The 14,833-nt window shown below is 57.3% G+C and overlaps 1 protein-coding gene across 1 annotated transcript in view; it reads right to left on the bottom strand.

Annotated features, from left to right (window-relative positions):
• ADAP1 (ArfGAP with dual PH domains 1) overlaps positions 1-12,892 on the bottom strand; it is a 60,304-nt gene extending 47,412 nt beyond the window's left edge. The window contains exon 1 of the mRNA XM_073012887.1: positions 12,594-12,892. Within this exon, the coding sequence (XP_072868988.1) occupies positions 12,594-12,675 (82 nt within the window). The 5' untranslated portion in view covers positions 12,676-12,892. The remainder of the gene's footprint in view (positions 1-12,593) is intronic.
• Between the last annotated feature and the right edge of the window lie 1,941 nt (positions 12,893-14,833).

The raw sequence follows: 14,833 nt of genomic DNA, 5'->3' as shown, positions 1-14,833 counted from the left end.
GACTATCAATCAATGTCATTCACCATATTTACAGATTAAAGAAGAAAAAACATACAATCGTTTCAACAGATGCAAAAAATGTTGGCAAAATGCAACATCCTAATAAAACTCTCAGAAAACTAAGAATAGAGGGGAATTTCCCCAATCTGATATAGAGGATCTATGAAACATTTACAGCACATGTCATATTCAAGGGAGAATGACTGACTGCTTTCCCCCAAGATCAAGAACAGGACAAGAATGTCTGTTCTAACCACTCCTAGTCAACATTGGGCTAGAGATTCTAGTCAGTGCAATAAGGCAATATAAAGAAAGAAAAAGCATCTAGATTGGAAAGGAAGAGCTGAAACTATCTTCATTAACAGACAACATGATTGTCTATGTAGAAAATACAAGAGATTCTATTAAAAACAACTATGAGAACAAGTTTAGCAAGGTTGCAGGATACAAGATAAATATACAAAAATCAATTGTATTTCTATACACTAGCAAGCATTCAGAAATTGAACATTTAAAAATACCATTTATAATAGCATAAAATATATGAAAGAGGGATAAATGTGATGAGATATGAAACATAGGACACTGAAAACTACAAAATATTGCTCAGAGAAATTAAATAAGACCTATAGATTTGGAAAGAGATAACGTTTTCATGGGTTGGGAGACTCAACATTAATAACACATATATTCTCTCCAAATTATAGATTCAATGCAATCCCAATCAGAATTTCAACAGGATTTTAAAAATAGAAATGAACAAGCTGATTCTAAAATTCGTATGTAAATGTAAAGGACCTAGAATAGCTAAAACAACTTAGAAAAAAGACAAGGAGGGGGAACTAACACTACTTGTTTTCAGAACTCATTATAAAATTACAGTTATCAAGACAGTGTGGTGGTATTGGCACAAAAATGGATGAACAGATCAATGGAACAGAATCAGGAATCTAGAAATAAACCCACATATATGTGGACAACTAATTATCAGCAAAGATATAAAGCCAGTTCAGGAGAGAGCAAACAATCTTTCCTACCAACAGTGCTGGAGCCATCAGGTATCATCCACAACACAGTAAACAACCCATACCTCTCACCATATCCAAAAATTATCCCAAAATGCACGATGGTGCTAAAGGTAAAACCTAAAACCATAAAATTTTAAAAGAAAACAGGAGAAAAGTCTCTGTAACTTTGGGTTAGGCAAAGATTTTCTCAGATACAACAGCAAAGGCAGAATCCACTGAGAGAGAGAGGAGGAGGAAGAGAAAGAGGAGGAGGAAGAGAGAGAGGAGGAGGAAAGGAGAGAGGAGGAGGAAGAGAGAGAGAGAAATTGACTTCATCAGAATTATTATTATTATTATTATTATTATTATTATTATTATTATTGAGACAGGGTCTTGCTCTGTTGCCCAGGCTTGAGTGCAGTGGGGCAATCATGGCTCACTGCAGCCTCGACCTCCTGGATTCAAGTGATCCTCCTGCCTCAGCCTTCTGAGTAGCCGGGACTACAGGTGTGCGCCACCATACCCAGCTACTTTTTAAATTTTTCTGTAGAAACAAGGTATTGCTATATTGCCCAGGCTGGTCTCTAACTCCTGGGCTCAAGCAATCCTTCCACCTCAGCCTCCCAAAGTACTGGGATTACAGGCATCAGCCACTTCGCTTAACCAAGTCCCTGTTTTATTTATTTTTCTTTCTTTTTTAGCTTTTTTTTTTTTTTTTTCCTGAGACAGAGTCTCACTCTGTCACCCAGGCTGGAGTGCAGTGGTGCGATCTTGGCTCACTGCAACCTCTGCCTCTTGGGTTCAAGCAATTCTCCTGTCTCAGCTTCCCAAGTAGCTGGGATTACAGGAGCCCGCCACCATGCCTGGCTAATTTTTGTATTTTTAATAGAGACAGCGTTCACCATGTTGGCCAGGCTGGTCTCAAACTCCTGACCTCAGGTGATCCGCCTGCCTCGGCCTCCCAGAGTGCTGGGATTATAGGCATGAACCACCGAGCCCGGCCTATTTTTAACAATTTTTCATCTTTAATTTTTGTGGGTACATAGTAGGTGTATATATTTACAGGGTCCACGAGACGTTTTGCTACAGGCATAGCAATGTGAAATAATCATATCACGGCAAACAGGGTACCCATCACCTCAAGCCTGTATCATTTCTTTGTGTTACAAACAATCCAATTATACTCTTAGTCATTTTTACAAGTACAATAAATTATTGTTGACAATCGTCACCCTGTTGTGATATCAAATACTATATCTTATTCTATTTGTACCCATTAACCATCCCCACTCTACCCACCCTAAGACCCTGTTTTAAAGAAAGATTCAGACCCTGGGAGGGAAGAGCCTGGGGTGGGGGTGACTCTGGGCAACGTCTTAAGGCCTCGGGTCACTGGGAGAGTGACCCCCACAAGCCCTTGAAGACACTGAAATAGAAGGTGGCCTCCTGGTTTGACTATCCTGAAGCTCTGCAGGGTGGGCTCGTGTGTGTGTGTGTGTGTGTGTGTGTGTATGTGCGTGCAGGGAGACGGGGAGCTAGAGCCCCCCAGCTTCCAGCAAGGAAAAAGGCTGGCTGGTCCCTGAGGCAGAAGGGACGGGCTGACTCTTCTGTTTTCCAAGTGGCCGAGGCTGGGCTGGGCAGGCCTCCTCCTCAGGCTGCTGGGCATGGCCAGGCCTCCTCCTCAGGCTGCTGGGCATGGCCAGGCCTGCCTGCATCTGCAAATGCCCACAGCCCATTGGAGCGAAAAGGGGCGGGGCGCCCACTCTCAGGGACCCTCCAGGGTGGAAAGGGAGCTGGTCTGACACTCCAGCAGCAGGGCCCCCACGGGCCCACGCAGGAGGGCCTCTCCCTAAGCCTGGCTCCACTCCAGCTGCCCTCCACTCGGGGCATGGAACTGTGGGGCCGGCCCTGTTTCTGCCCAGGACCACTTCTGGGTTCCCAGGACTGTGGAATTTTCTTCCAAAATGCCTGGAGTCGGCATCCATGGCCTGTGTTCTCCCCAGGACAGGCACAAGGCCAGCAGGTGCACACTGGGCCCAAGGGTGGCTGCAGCATGGCTGATGTGGTGGTGGAGATGGAGGCCCCGAGTGCCAGGTGGGGAGGGGGCAGGCCCAAGGCTCCAGCCCCCACAAACATCCAGGCTGCCAGCACCATCTCCAGGAGCTGCCTCCTCCTCAGAGACTCTGCCCACAGCCGCCAGCCTCTTTCCCTCCCTCCTCCCAGCCCTGCTGTGCCCTGCTGGCTCCCAGGCTGCCCGAGGTGACTCAGCCGCTCACCATTTCCGGAGCTGGTCTGGGGCACCTGGGCAGGTGAGCCACTTCCTTGGGCTGAGCCAGGTGGGGTAGGCGTGTCCCCCAAGCCAAGGCCCAGGCTGGGGCATGGGCAGGGGGAAGGGCAGCAGCCAAGCCTGACTCCAGAGACCTTTGCCCTCCCAAGGCTGATGCACAGCAGAGATCCTGGTGCGATCAAGGCTGGGTTGGACGCTGGCTCTGGCCAGGCAAGCAAGGGGAAGCCAAGGTGGGACGGCACCCTTGGGGGAGGGACTCTGGTGCCCACTGCCCTTTACAGCTACCTGAGGTGGGGCATGCATAGCTGTCCCCCAGGCACACGGCGCCCAGCCCCACGCCGAGACCCAGGCCCCGGGCACGCGGCACCCGGCCCCATGCCGAGATCCAGGCCCCGGGCACACAGCGCCCGGCCCCACGCTGAGACCCAGGCCCTGGGCACACAGCGCCCGGCCCCACGCCGAGACCCAGGCCCCGGGCACGCAGCCCCCTCACACTCACGGTCGGCCCTGGTCCCATTTCACTGTGAGGATGGGGCCCATTGGTGCTAGGAACAGGCCCTCCCACGACCCAGATCCAATGGCCCCCTCCTGGTTCAGGGGCACGTGCCCCTCTCCTGGATCCCTCCCAGCAGCACCTGGACACAGTCCACTTTCAGAATCCCCCCAGGACCTCCCCAGGCTCTGCCCTGCCCTCTGCCTTCCCACCCTCTCTCCCTCCTGCTGCTCCGGCCCCATAGCAGGAATCCCACGGTGAAGGCCATCCCCAGTCCTCCCTGGACCCACCCTGACCTGGAGCCCACTCCCTGGGGCCCCCACCCCGCACTCTTCGGGGCCCTCGCACAGGGCCGACTCCTCTGCAGCCCATCTGGTTTCTCCGCTGTCAAACCCTATTTTTGGAACTCGATAGAGGTGGTGGTTGAACAGCATGGTGAATGTTCTAAATGCCACTGAATTTTCACTTTGAAATGATTAACTTGAGGCTGGGCGGGGCGGCTGACGCCTGCAATCTCAGCACCTTGAGAGGCCGAGGCGAACGGCTGGAGCCCAGGAGTTCGAGACCAGCCTGGGCAACATAGTGAGACCCCAAGACTCCATCCTTATGAAAGAACTTTCTATAAAAGGTTAACTTTTTCGTATGAATTGCGCCTCGATTTGGGGTTTGGTTTTTTTTGATTTTTGCTTTTTTTGAGAGAGGGTCTCTGTCACCCAGGCTGGAGTGCAGTGGTGGGATCACAGTTCACTGCAGACTCGGCCTCCTGGGCTCAGGTAATCCTCCCACGTCAGCTTCCTGAGTAGCTGGGACCACAGGTGTGCACCACCACATCTGGCTAATTTTTTGGTAGTTTTTGTCTGTTTGTTTTAGAGATGGGGATCTCACCATGTTGGCCAGGCTGGCCTTGAACTCCTGGGCTCAAGTGATCCTCCCACATCAGCCTCCCAAAGTGCTGGGATCACAGGTGTGAGCCACCGCGCCTGACCTTGATTTTTTAAAAAAGGAGAGAGAGAGACAATTCACACGCTGGCGACCCCTGTCTCTACCTCGGGCCTCTTTCCTCCAGAGCTGTCCGTGCGGGCTGGCGTCCTCTCGGCAGCCACCGCAGCTTCTCACAGAGCCTCACATTGCAGGCCCCTCCCATCTCCCTGGACGCTACTCCCATGTCTCCTTCTCAGCAAGTGAGGGGCTGGCTAAAGGCCTGGGCATCTTCATTTCTACTCTGCCCACCACACCCCGACATCCCGTTGACCAGCAAATATTTCAAGACGATCCAGGCTTTCACCCTCCCCACACTCACTCCTGCCCTAGGCCTAGCCATTGCCACCCGGCCTCGGTCACTGCAGCAGTGTCCCATGCACCTCCTGCCCCTGCGCTGGCCCTACTTGCCCTGGATCCTACGACGCGTCGTGGGCTGGGACCCTCCTCGGCTCACACAATTCCCATGGTTCCCATCTCACCGAGTCACACCACAGCCCTCACGGTGTCCCCCAGCCCTGAGTGGCCCCACAGCCACCTCTGACCCCGTCTCCCCGCCCTGCTCTGGGCACACTGGCCTCCTCGCTTCTCCTTTGACGTGTGAGGTGCACGGCTACCGCCACCCCCCACACCGCCAGCCCCTTTACCTCATTCCCTCTTCCGGAGGGGCCGTCTCTCTCCTCCACTGAGGACCCAGCACTGCCAGGGACCCGCTCCTCACCCCACACCTTGGCCACCCCACAGCCTGCCCTGAACCCACTCTATTCCAGCTGGGCCTTTCCCACTCACAACCCCGGAGCCCCAGCCCCTATCCTGAATCTGGAGGACCTGACCCAGCCACTTCCATCCCTCCCTCCTCACCCCATGTCTACCCTGACCCCTTGCCTGGCTGGGATCCGAGGTCCATCAGTACAATGCCCTCTGCCCCTCGCCCCTCCCTCCGCCATTCAGTACGGAGCCCATTTCTACACCCACCGAACAGAACAGGCCCTGCAGAAGGTGCTCCATGGTGGCCCAAGTTTCAGCTTCCCTCCCCTCTGGCCCATGGCCTGGCCCCCCGTTTCTATGAGGAAAACAGTCACTTCCAAGGCCTTCTCCTGCACGCCAGGCTGAGTTCCTACTGCAGGACTCCGCCCCGGTCTTAGCAGAACTCCTCCAAATGCATCTCCAGGTGCCGTGACCCCCTCCGGCCTCTCATCCCCTGGCCAAGCTGTCACCACCACCACCTGGACAGTGACTTGGGGTCAGTTTGCTCCTCCTGACCCACCTCCCAGCCCACAGGTGCCTAGTTCTCCTTCCTGAAAATGCATTTATGTGGCCTCCAAGATTCTACGTCCTTTTTTTTTTCTTGAGACAGAATCTCACTCTGTTGCCCAGGCTGGAGTGCAGTGGCATGATATGGGCTCACTGCAACCTCTGCCTACCAGGTTCGATCGATTCTCCCACCTCAACCTCCCAAGTAGCTGGGATTATAGGTGCGCGCCACCACACCTGGCTAATTTTTGTATTTTTAGTAGACATGGGGTTTCACCATGTTGGGCAGAATGATCTCGATCTCCTGACCTCATGATCCTCCCGCCTTGGCCTCCCAAAGTGCTGGGATTACAGGCGTGAGCTACCATGCCTGGCCCTCACTCACAATTCTTACTCCATCCTCGGCCCTCCCTGTCCCCGAGTGCTGTCACCATCTGTCTGTCTTTGTCTCTCCTCCAAGGAACAACAGATGCTGAGAACAAAGGCCCGGTTCAGTCTCGTCTCCCTGAGCCCCGGTGACAGCACAGGGCAAGGCACTCAGTACACGTGCACGGAGCAGGAGACGGCGCTTTGCCCACCGGAGTCCAGGGGAGGGCGCTGCTGGAGTTCAGCCCTTGTGGGCCTCTGCCTTCCGGGGGTGCGTAAGCACACACCTTCTGGCCACACGACCACGTGCCACCTCAGCCACCGTGGACCCCGCCAAGTCCCTTCCTGTTTCCTCATTCTTTCATTTGCAAAATGGGGCCATGCAGCCACCTGACGGGTGACGGGAGAAGCAGTCAGGGGATGCGGCTGGCTGCCAGGTACTGCCACAGAGCAAGGCTTGGCAAATGCCTCTGAGTCTAAAACGGCAGTGGCCCTGGGAGCACAGGGCCTGGGGGCAGGGGCAGCGCCACACCTCACCCGAGATGTGTCCAGAGCGGAGGTCTAACTCAGCGTCTGTGCGTCGGGGGAAGCTGGCTGCAGTCACAGCCAGCCCAGCGGCTCAAGGAGTCCACAAAGAGGTAACCTTGGCCCACACCACAGCTCTGGTGCATCTGGAGATGGGGGCTGGTCTAGGCTGAAGTTGGGGGGAGCCTGGCCAGGACCTGGGCACCAAGCACAGGGCAGAGGGATAAGGCCTCCAGCTCCTCCCGGCCCTGAGCACCTGCTCCTCGCCCACACCAGCCCTCCACACCCGGCCGCAGGGCAGGCAGGCAGGAGGGTGGGCACGTGTGACCTGCTGGCCTGTGGCTTGAGTGCAAAACCAGGTAGGGGAGACCTGTCTAGCAGTTCCTCAACCAGTTAAACACAGAATTGCCAAAGGACCCAGCAACTCCCGTCCTGGGTACAGACCAAAACAACCTGAAGCAGGCCCTCGAAGAGACGTCTGCACCCTCGCACTCACACAGCACGATGCACAACGGCCCAGAGGTGGGAGCAGTCCAGTGTCTGCCTGCAGACAAACGGGCACATGCAATGTGTTCCTCCACACAGGATATGATCCTGTCTTCACACGCAAGGAAATCTCAGTACTCCCCACAGCATCCGTGAACCTGGAGACATTAGGCTGAGTGAAACTGGCCGGTCACAAAAGAATGAATACCGCCCTGTTTCACTCCTACGAGGTCCCTGGAGTCCTAAGATTCATGGAGACAGAAAGTAGAGGCTGGGCACAGTGGCTCACGCCTGTCATCGCAGCCGTTTGGGAGGCCAAGGTGGGAAGATCATCTGAGGTCAGGAGTTCACGACCAGTCTGGCCAACAGGCGAAACCCTGTCTCTACTGAAAATACAAAAATTAGCTGAGCGTGGGGGCCTGTGCCTGTAATCCCAGCTACTTGGGGGACTGAGGCAGCAGAATCGCTTGAACCCAGGAGGCAGAGGTGGCAGTGAGCTGAGATCGCCCCACTTCATTCCAGCCTGGGGAACAGAGCAAGACTCCGTCTCAAAAAAACAAAAAAGAAAGAAAAAAGAAAGTAGAAGGGTGGGTGCCCCAGACTGTGGAGAGGAAATCTGGAGCCGTTGTTGAATGGGGACAGAGCTTCAGTTTGGGAAAATGAGGAGGTTCTGGAGATGACGGTGCTGGCAGTGGCACGGTGAGGTGAATGTGCTCAAGGCCCCTGAACTGTGCACTCAAAATGATGAGAAGGTAAATTATTATTTTTTTAAAAATCCGGCCGGGCGCAGTGGCTCATGCCTATAATCCCAGCACTCTGGGAGGCTGAGGCGGGAGGATCATGAGGTCAGAAGATCGAGACCATCCTGGCTAACATGGTGAAACCCCGTCTCTACTAAAATTACAAAAAATTAGCCAGGCGTGGTGGTGGGCGCCTATAGTCCCAGCTACTTGGGAGGCTGAGGCAGGAGAATGGTGTGAACCCGGGAAGTGGAGCTTGCAGTGAGCTGAGATCCGGCCACTGCATTCCAGCCTGGGCGACAGAGCGAGACTCCGTCTCAAAAAAAAAAAAAAAAAAAATTCCAACCTAGTTTGGCTGCTGCCCTGGGGAGTGAAGGGAGTCTGCCCAGCCCCCGCCCACATTCAGCAGCCTTCTTCCCACCCTCACCCATGCCAGGCCAAATTCCTGAAACTCCTCCCCACCAAAGGAATTGCTACCAGCAATTTCTGAAATGTCACCTCGGCCCTGAAGCCTTCCTGGGTTGAATGAGGAGGCTGAGCTGTGAGTCTGCCCCATCAGCCTTGCAAGCACAGGCTTGGGTTCCACTGAGCCTCAAGGACTGGCCTCCAGGGTCACTCATGCCCCATTATCCCTGGGGCTGGGGCCACCCTGGGGCCTGGATCTGGCTGGGGCCTCAGGTGTGGAATGAAGGAGCAATACCTGAACCAGCAGGGCCTCCACAAGAGGGTCCCAGCCATCTTCCTGCTTCTTAGCAACAGACTTCCTCTCAGAGCCAGGCCTCCAGAACCGGAGGCCCAGGGTGCCCCTGGGATTGCCGGGTCCATCTGGTGCTCCAGGTGCCTCAGACACCCAGGTGACACGAAGTACCAGTCACCACCTGCTCTCCAACCCAGTTAAAGAGCCCAGACACAGGCCAGGCGCAGTGGCTCATGCCTGTAATTCCAGCATTTTAGGAGGCCGAGGCAGGAGGACTGCTTGAGGCCAGGAGTTCGAGACCAGCCTGGCCAACATGGCAAAACCCTGTCTCTACCAAAAAAAAAAAAAAATACAAAAATTAGGCTGGGAGCAGTGGCTCACACCTGGAATCCCAGCACTTTGGGAGTCCGAGGCAGGTGGATCACTTGAGGTCAGGAGTTCGAGACCAACCTGGCCAATATGATGAAACCCCATCTCTACTAAAAACACAAAAATTAGCCAGGGGTGGTGGTGCACGCCCGAAATCCCAGCGACTTGGGAGACTGAGGCAGGAGAATGAGAATCGCTTGAACCGGGAGTTGGAGGTTGCAGTGAGCAAAGATCACGCCACTGCACTGCAGCTTAGGTGACATCAAGAGACTCTCTTAAAAAAAAAAAAAAGGCCGGGCGCGGTGGCTCACGCCTGTAATCCCAGCACTTTGGGAGGCCGAGATGGGTGGATCACGAGGTCAGGAGATTGAGACCATCCTGGCTAACACAGTGAAACCCCGTCTCTACTAAAAAGTGCAAAAAACTAGCCGGGCGAGGTGGTGGGCGCCTGTAGTCCCAGCTACCTACTTGGGAGGCTGAGGCAGGAGAATGGCGTAAACCCGGGAGGCGGAACTTGCAGTGAGCTGAGATCCGGCCACTGCACCCCAGCCTGGGCGACAGAGCAAGACTCCGTCTCAAAAAAAAAAAAAAAAATTAGCGGGCATGGTGGCACGGACCCGTAATCCTAGCTACTCGAGAGGCTGAGGTGCGAGGATTGCTTGAGTCCCGGAGGCAGAGGCTGCAGTGAGTTGAGATTGAGCCACTGTACTCCAGCCTGGGTGACATAGTGGGACCTTATCACAAAAGAAAAAAGAAAAAAAGAGCTCAGACACCCCAGTCCTTCCAGGGCATCAGACAGGCTGAGACTCAAAGAGGAGAATATGTCTGTTTTTCTTTTTTTTCGAGACAGGGTCTCACTCTGGCCTAGGATGGAGTGTATCACGACTCACTGCAGCTTCCAACTCCTGGCCTCAAGCGATCCTCCCGCCTCAGCCTCCCAAAGCGTTGGGATTACAGGCATGAGCCACCGCACCTGGTTCCTGTCCTCTGTTGCAATTAGGCAGGCAGCTCCAAGGATGCACAGAGGCACCTCCTCCCTCCCCCAAGCCCCACCCAGGATGGAGACCCCCACCCAGGTCTTGCAGGACAATGGGTCCAAGCACGCCCCAACTTGCCCACCTGCCAGGCCTGTGAGGAGAGGCTCTCTGGGTGGCCGCTGGGTGAGGACCTTTCAAGGTCAGGGGAACCCACTAGTGGGACAGATCATGAGGAGAGTTTGGAAGGAGCTTCTGTGGAGGCCTCAGAGACCCCCAGACCATGTGGCTTCCCTCACACAGCCAGTAGGTGGGGCCTGCTCAGGTCCACCCCAGCACCCACAGGCCTGGCGTTCAGAGGTGGCCTGGGACTGTCTGATGTCCTGCTGTCCGGGTCTGCACCAGCTGAGAGCCAGTGCACAGGACAGTGTTCTGAGGAAAGCAGAACGTGCTGGTCACCCCAGTCCCCATCAATACTGGAGTGGCTCCTTGTCACCCAGCTGGCCCACAGCAGGAACAGGAGATCCCAGAGCAGCTGCATCAGCAAAGCAGCATCGAGCCCTCGAGGGTATGCCATGGGGTCATGGGGGACCGGGCAGCCCCCCGTCTCCTGACACCTCCTGTTCCACCCTGTGGCCACAGCCCTGGGGAGCAGGGACAAGCACAGCGGCCGGGTGTGACCCATATCCCCAGCTCCAGTTTGCAAGGCATCAGTCTCCCTGGCTGTGAAATGAGAACGACCCCCACAGCATCCACGCTCCATGGCGCTACCCGACAGAGGAGGCGAGTCACTGAGGTCATGGACCGATTCTGAGAAGGCACAGGCGTGGCCCTGTGCCCAGCAGCACGGGGCATGGGGAGGGCTGAGAACAGCTCTGTGGTGGGCCAGGCCAGAAGCTTAGCAGGTGGGCCAGGCACACCTGCACCCACTGGGAGGGGAGGGCCACTGAAGGGCCCAGCAGGCCAGGGAAGTGCCCTCTTTCTTCCTCCTGCCAGGCTGGGAAGCCCAGAGGGCAGCTGGAGAGGGGCTCTGAGTCCAGAGAAGCTGCTCCCAGGCTGTGTGGCCAGGGATCAGAGGTTCAGAGACAAGCCCAGCTCCCCTCCCTGTGGGCCACAGCAACCCCAGGCCAGGCCCTTTCTCACTGACTCTCCAGGGGAGCATTCCTGAACAGGAGGAAATAAAGATCTGGGGGAAGAGATTCTGGTGCAAGCCAGCCCAGGGGACCGCCCCCACCACACCATTGCACTGGCCCTGCAGCCGCCCTGCCTCAGGAGACCACGGAAAGGCCGTGGGTCCTGCCTGTCTTTCCAGAAAAACCTGTCACTATCTCCCCTCTGGGACACCCCAGCTCCTGGTGTGGACTCTCAGGACAAGCTGTGGCTGGACAGCAGCCACCACGACCTGGGGCTGGCAGAGACCCCTCCATCCCGGAGGGAATCAGGTCCTATTTCCCGGGTGTCCAGACTGCATGCTGAACCAGGGCCTTGGGGGCAAATGCAGGGTCTTCCCCCGCTCTCTCCCTGGGGACCTCAGCCATCGTTGGTGAGTTTAGGTTTGTCCCGAGGGGCTCAGGCTATTGGCCCCCAGATTCCTGGTGTGCCTCGGGTGGCAGGACTGCCCTGGCGGGGCCCTCTCCCCACAGCGCTGCCGGCCTGGGGCTGACAGCTTCGAAGCAGGGCAGGGCTGGTCTGGGCACTGGGCCCCGTTCACAGCCAATGGCAGGACCAGTGGCCTGGAAGGGAGGGACTCCCCGCCTTTGGACTCCAGTGCCTTGAAATCCCACAGACCTAGGAACCGAGTCAGGGATGCCCGGCCAGGAGAACGAACGGGCGGGCGGCAGGTGGACGAGGACCCGCGTCCGGTCCCACCTCTTCCAGGCCTCACCTGTCCTGGCGCCCGCCCCGGAGCAGCCAGGTGCAGGGAGCCGGGGGAGGGGCGCCGCTCACACCCAGGGACCCCCGGTGCGGGGAGGGAGTGAGGCATGACGTCACCGCGAGGTGGCCCGGGAGCCGGGGGACCCCACAGTCCAGCAGAGCCCTCCAGCCGGCGGCCCGTTCCCTCCCTGCAGCCAGCCCCGATTTCCTCTTTCTGTGCGGAGCCCGAGCTTTCGCAACGCGGCGGGCGGTCCGCGGTGACCGTCAGACACGCAGCCCGGCGGGGGAGGGGAGGCGGCGGCAGGGGGGTTTCCGGGGGTCCTGGGGGCGCCCCCCGCTCCGCCCGGCCCGGGGAGACGTCCGGGTCCCGCAGGTGCAGCCGGGCCCGGGCCCCATCCGAGCGCCGGCCGGGTGTTCAGCGCCGCCACCCCCGCGGCGTCTGCGGTCCCCCGCCCGGTCCCTGGGGCCCACCCAGGACCCACCCGGCACCCCGCGCCCACCCGGGACCCACCCGGCCCCGCGCCCACCCGGCCCACACCTACCCGGGGCGCCGCAGTCCGCGCAGCGCGCGTTCCCCGGCCGCTGCAGCAGCTCCAGGACCGCCCTGCGCCGCTCCTTGGCCATGGCCGCGATGCGCCCGCGATGCCGATGCCGGGGCCGGGGCCGGGAGCGTCCGCCGGCTCGCTAGGGCCCCGCGCAGGCCGCCCGCCGCCGCCGCCCCTGCGCCATGCCGGGCGGCCTCAGCCCGCGCGCCGGTTCCGCATTCCCGCCGCCCTCCGGGCTCCGCCGCCGCCGCTCGTGTCTCCGCCGCGGTCGCTGAGCGAGTGCCGGCGCGGGGCCCGGGGCGCACGCTGCGCTCTGGCCGGCAAGGCCCGCGGGCGGCCCCCAGCGGTGCAGGCGAGCGTGTGGCCTCCTCCCTCGGCCGCTCCGGCGCCCCCAGCCCGCGCGCCCCGGGGACCCACCGGGAAGTCGCCCGCTGCCCGCCCCTCATCCGCGCGCAGCATCCCACCTGCCTGGGCGAGAGGCCGCCCCAAAACCTGGCCGGCCTGGATGGGACCCTCGTGCTGCCACGCGCGCTGGGACGGAGCCTGCACACCTACTGTGGGGGGTGCAGAGGGCACCTGCCGAGCCCCCCAAGACCATGGGCACGGGGGTGCTCGTGCAAGGCAGGCGTGTGTGTTCTGCGCTAGGGACCAGGGCGCTCACACCATCCCTGCCTGGGAGGGGCGGCCAGCAAGTGACAAACGCCAGCATCCCAGGGCACTGAGGCCGCAGAGGGCCCAGAGGGAGCTTCCCCCTGAGACCCACCCAGCTGCCCACCACCCACAGAGGGGACCCTCTGAGCACTCCTCCCACTCAGGCAGGCTGAGGGGCCCGGCCGGGACTTCACATGGGGGCTGACAGGTAACAAAAAGCCTGGTTTTGATGTCGCCTTCCCCAGACTTGGGTGCCCTTCCTCTGCACACCCCAGCGTCTTTTCAAATTCTTTCCATTTTCTTCTTATATTGTTAGTGCAGTACGCCTGGCTGAAAACAAACTGGAACATACCAGACTGAAAAAGGAAAGCCTCCCCCCACTGCCTTCCAGGCAACCACTGTTAACAAACAATTCCTCAGCACCTTCCAGAATGAACGGTCTGAGGCCTGTGGCCTTTCATTTATTTAATCATTTATGGAGACAGGGTTTTGGCTACCGGCTGTAATCCCAGCACTTTGGGAGGCCAGGGCCGGTGGATCGCTTGAGCTCAGCAGTTTGAGACCAACCTGGGCAACATGGCAAGACCCCATCTCTACAAACACAAAATTTAGCCAGGTGTGATGGTGAGGGCCTGGAGTCCCAGTTACTCAGGAGGCGGAGGCAGGAGGATCACTTGAGCCCAGAAGCTGAGGCTGCAGTGAGCTATGATGGTGTCACTGCACTCCAGCCTGGGGAAGAGAGGGGAGACCCTGTCTCTAAAAAAAAGAATTTTTTTTTTTTTTTTTTTTTTTTTTTTTTTGTAGAGATGGGGGTCTTCCTATGTTGCCCAGGCTGGTCTTGAAGTCCTGGGTTCAAGTGATCCTCCTGTCTCAGCCTCCCAAAGTCCTGGGATTGCAGGCGTGAGCGCTGTGCCCGGACTCTTTCATTTTGAATGGTTGCATTCTTTTTTTTTTTTTTTTTTTTTTTGAGACGGAGTCTTGCTCTGTCGCCCAGGCTGGAGTGCAGTGGCGCGATCTCCCCTCACTGCAAGCTCCGCCTCCCGGGTTCACGCCATTCTCCTGCCTCAGCCTCCCGAGTAGCTGGGACTACAGGCACCCGCCACCTCGCCCGGCTAGTTTTTTGTAATATTTAGTAGAGACGGGGTTTCACCGTGTTAGCCAGGATGGTCTCGATCTCCTGACCTTGTGATCCACCCGTCTCCGCCTCCCAAAGCGCTGGGATTACAGGCTTGAGCCACCGCGCCCGGCCGAATGGTTGCATTCTACTCAAAAGTTCGGCTGGGTGCCGTGGCTCATGCCTATAATCCTAGCACTTTGGGAGGTCGAGGCAGGTCCAACATGGCGAAACCTCGCCTCTACTAAACACAAAGAAATTAGCTGAGCGTGGTGGCGCATGCCTGTAATCCCAGCTGAGGCTGAGGCAGGAGAATCACATGAACCTGGGAGGTGGAGGTTGCAGCAAGCTGAGATTGTGCCATTGCACTCCAGCCTGGGCAACAAGAGTGAAACTCTGTCTCAAAAAAAAAAAAAAAAAAAAAACTCAAAAAAAGTTCAACTGGACCATGACTTGTTCACCCAGTCACTGG

Source organism: Chlorocebus sabaeus, chromosome 28, assembly GCF_047675955.1.
Source record: "Chlorocebus sabaeus isolate Y175 chromosome 28, mChlSab1.0.hap1, whole genome shotgun sequence".
In the NCBI taxonomy this organism is placed as follows: Eukaryota; Metazoa; Chordata; class Mammalia; order Primates; family Cercopithecidae; genus Chlorocebus; species Chlorocebus sabaeus.
This window is presented reverse-complemented; position numbering and strand designations above follow the sequence as displayed.